At 35.3% G+C, this 4,233-nt stretch overlaps 1 protein-coding gene across 1 annotated transcript; it reads left to right on the top strand.

The window, feature by feature from the left end:
- Positions 1-302: 302 nt before the first annotated feature.
- Positions 303-1,354, top strand: LOC149253074 (uncharacterized). The gene is made up of 4 exons (XM_089454357.1): positions 303-317; positions 441-719; positions 827-885; positions 1,013-1,354. Exons 1-4 carry the CDS (start codon positions 303-305, stop codon positions 1,158-1,160), a joined length of 501 nt encoding a protein of 166 aa, XP_089310483.1. The 3' UTR covers positions 1,161-1,354.
- The last annotated feature ends 2,879 nt before the right edge of the window (positions 1,355-4,233 follow it).

The raw sequence follows: 4,233 nt of genomic DNA, 5'->3' as shown, positions 1-4,233 counted from the left end.
TCTCCTAACTGGTACACAAGAAAATCAATTAGCTGTATTATCTTTTCTCATATATACACTATAAGGTAATCTTTGCTGTTCCAGAGGCCACAGTTTTGAAACCTCTACTCTGGTACCACATTGTCACGTCTCCATGACAAATACACCAACAAAAAAAAATAAAATTAATTAACTATCCTACGCCTAACATTCATCCATATATAACGAGCATGGAATAACCCTTTGCGTATACATAAAATTCTTTACCATTGATGCACTCAAGTTATAGTTAAATGCATACCTATGAATAATGTATGTTTTCCATGGCGTATCCACCGGTTTGATTGGGAGTATTAGAGTTATATTATGGCTAAGTCAAAGGTGGCGCCTCAGCCTTACTACCCAACCATGCCGGTACCAAGTGGAGAACGTATATTAATATCCCCACCTACCCCTGCCAGGTGGCTAGCACCGTGCAGAGGCCATGTGATTCATTGGTAACTCCGCGGGGTTTAGCGCGCCATAACTTGTTTTCAACGGACGGACAGGATCACTCATCCAGATCCAAGGGTTTACGACAGCTCAAGGGTTTTAGGGACTTTTATTATCCACCGAGCCGAGGTTTTCGGGTTCATTTGCACTTGTCTGTGGAAGAGCCGCATCCTGCTCCGCTCGGCAGTCCTCCATACGCCGGTGAGCAATCCTGCAACATTCTCCAGGTACCCATTACGCGCCATATGGTAAATCTTCTGCATAAATAGTTCGTAATGGTTTATGCTAACAGGTTTCATTTATACTCCGGCATATCTTATACTCTGAGCTTACCTCGCTTCTAACTTGTTTACAGGTGTTCGATTGGGGTTTCCATACTGCTCAAAGGTCAATATGCAGTCCCTGCACTTACAGGTATTTACCATGCGTTTTCCTCACCCGGAATCGTGATTAACAGAATAGAAGGGTTGTTAATATGTTTATCTTATGGTTTGAATCCAGCCTAAGGTATTCCTCATGGCAGTTTTATTTTAATGGCCAGGGTTCTGTCCTTCGTTCAACCCCGAGCTCGAAACGAGGACGGCCTTTCCATTCTTGAACATACAGTTGTGGGTTGGTTAACCATTCGGCATACTGCCAGGTTCATATATTATGGTTTGGGGGTTCATGGCCCTCTGCCGGAGCCATAACCCTGAATGTATTAAGGTTTCTGAATGCGTATTGTTGTTATTTTCCCAGAGGGCTCTCTATTTGACATTTTCTAAATGTATATGAATTTAGGACGGCCAAGGGCCTCCTTCAGCACTCTGAACTTTGGGTTTTATACTATTCTGGCACCTGAAAGGGTTTTCCTGCTACATATTTTTAAGGATGGTTCTTGAAACTTGTCATGTATATATTCGTTAATAAATTTGCCTATTCGGCTTCCATGCAATATCATTGGTTCCGTTTACTCAGCGTTCAGCTATACTGTACTATATATAATGTTTTTCTTAAGTTTATACAGTGCTTGGCATCGTATTCAGGTTCAATATTGTCCGTTAATCATAGGGTTTGATTTATTATTGAGGTTAAGATGACTGTCGCCTACCCACAGGTTACTGGCGGCTAGTTCACCGGCCGTTCCCTCTATAGGGTTTGGTTGCATGGTGACCTCGTGTCGACCTCGCACCCTTACGGCTTACCTTTAATCATTTAACTAGTTGAAATTTGTTAACAATATTACTATGTTTAATTCTTTCACATAGATTCTGCGCATGTTGGTTTGCCGCAGTGATTTCCTTACAAAGGTTTGGGAATAATAACATCCAACCCTCGTACAGGGTCTGATACGCTTTTGCTATACTTTGTGAGATACTTGTGAATAATAACTCATTCCACAGCGTGCTCTGTTTTCTATAGCTACAAGATACTTGTTATACAGCTCTATGTTTTATCTAAATCGTTTTACTGTTGCAATGTGCTGTATCATTTTCATATATCTTTCTTCTCTTGCTTATTACTAAGGCCTCTGCTTCCAGATTTGCATACGGTCGGTTATAACTAGAATGTCTCTGCTTTGTCGCATATTCCAGTTATACAGTTGCAATTGAATACTGGTTCTTGTCTATACGTCGTCAACATATTTTGATGCTCAGTTTATAAGTAGTTTATTTTTGTTCTCTGTATAGACAACATAATTAGTTTGCCTATACTGATTTGTTTCTGTTCTTTATGAATAATAACCAGTACTTTTCATTCAGCAATCTGCATTGTATGTCTAATAGATAAACTCTGTTCTTTTGTTTAGAATAACGAGTTCAGGTACTAATAGGAACTGTCTCAAACATATATGTATATTCTTGCATCTAATAATGTAAAGATTTAGTTTACTGTAGTTTCCACCTGAACACAGTAGCCTAATACAGAGTTATAAATCCAGTAAACAATGACGAATAATGGTGAACAATGGTATATAACTCGTACCTGGTTCGCCATCTACAAGAGTTAATGCTCCAGAAGTTCACCTGCACCTTATATGTTTGCTCTTATCCTCCCAACCTTGAGATCCACTTACGTTGGATTCTCCCCCCGAGCCGTCTTGCAGGCCTGCAGCCCTCAACAAGACCCTTGCACCTCTGTGCTAGGTTATCTGGTCATTACCAGACTTAACCTATTTTCTCACTCTGCTCTCTCCTGGAATTCTTCTCTCTTCTTGTTCCTCAACAACCCAAAGATTTTCCTTCCCAGGACTTTTCCTTGGGTGAGAAGCAGTTGCATCAGTTTTATAACTGATTCCCTAAAAATAGAAATCCTCCTTCAGGAGGCTACCAACATTTTCAAGAACATACACATGTAAAAAAAATAATTCAATAATCAACTTTCTTCATTAATAATGTCATTCAAAACAATGAGTAACCACTCAGCACTTTTACCACAGTAATTATCCAGATTTACAAGTTACCGGGGTCATTACATCGAACACACAATCTTCATATATCGAACACGCCCTTCAGATACAGATCGAACACACGACCTTCATATACTCAGTCTAACACTCTCTCAACAAAGATACAAATCGAAGACACAACTTTCAAAGATCTTCAAAATATTCAGTAACGCTCTTCCATCAAAGATACAGATAGAACAGACGACGATCATATAATATATTCACCCTTCCCAACAAAAAAAATAGAGGCAACAACATTGGCGTTACCAAAGAAAACACTATCCGCGATCACTTTAAGCAATAAAAGCAAAAAGTTACCCAAATTTAGAAAGTAGAATATTAATTTTAATGACAGCCGGAAAAAGAAAAAAGTAATTTAAAGTTAGAAAGAAAAATTCTAATTACATTCGCCCAAAGTTACCCAAATTTAGAAGATAGAATATTAATTTCAATGACAACCGAAAAAAGCAAAAAGTAATTTAAATTTAAAAAGAAAAATTCTAATTACATATACCCAGAAAAAAGTCAACCATATTAAAAAAATGCAAACCATAATAAATAACCTTTAAAATATAAAGAAATGTAAAATAAAAGATTAAAAGTTAAATTTAAAAAAAAATGTTAATTTCTTTTTAGGTAAAAGATTGGGAATTTTAAAATGAGAAAGACCAAACTGTTGATGACAAAGTAAAAAATTAAAAGTTAAATTTTAAAATAACATTTGTTTTCTTTTGAAGTAAAAAATGGTTAGTTTGCCCATGTGACTTTGTATTGCAATAGGTCACTGGTTCACATCCTTTCTGGGTGCTTACCTATCAAAAAAAAGGCCAGTTTCTTTTGCTGCATAAAGGAAAAAATTTCAAAGTTAAAAAAATGATGGTGAAATTTCAAAACTCAATGTGTAAATTGCTTTCTTCAAAGTGCACATACTATGCACAAAGTTAATGCTCAAATTTGAAATGTCAATCTTTATATTAGTGACTCACACTATCCGACCTAGTTTGAATTCACATAATTTCCAAAAAACTTTGAAAGTAATTATACATAATTTTTTTGCTAAATAATAAAATTGTCAAAATAAAATTAATTTGTCAAATAAGAAAAAAAATTATTAAAATTCATACGGCTTAATAACATTTTTCACTAAAAAATAAATTTTTTAAGTAATAAATAAAAGTATAAAGATTAATAATCATCTTTATGGATTAATAATCCTCTTCATTAGTAATTAAAAAAAAAATTAATTTATATTATTTTCTAAATACTTTTAATTTGGAAAATTTGAATGATAAATATATAAATAAAATATTTATTTCAAAGTTTGAGATAACCTA

This window comes from Pinus tabuliformis, chromosome 7 (assembly GCF_031772625.1).
Source record: "Pinus tabuliformis cultivar Carrire ecotype Pingquan chromosome 7, CPIR1, whole genome shotgun sequence".
In the NCBI taxonomy this organism is placed as follows: domain Eukaryota; kingdom Viridiplantae; phylum Streptophyta; class Pinopsida; order Pinales; family Pinaceae; genus Pinus; species Pinus tabuliformis.
Note: the sequence above shows the minus strand (reverse complement) of the source record. Positions and strands in the feature narration are given on the sequence as shown.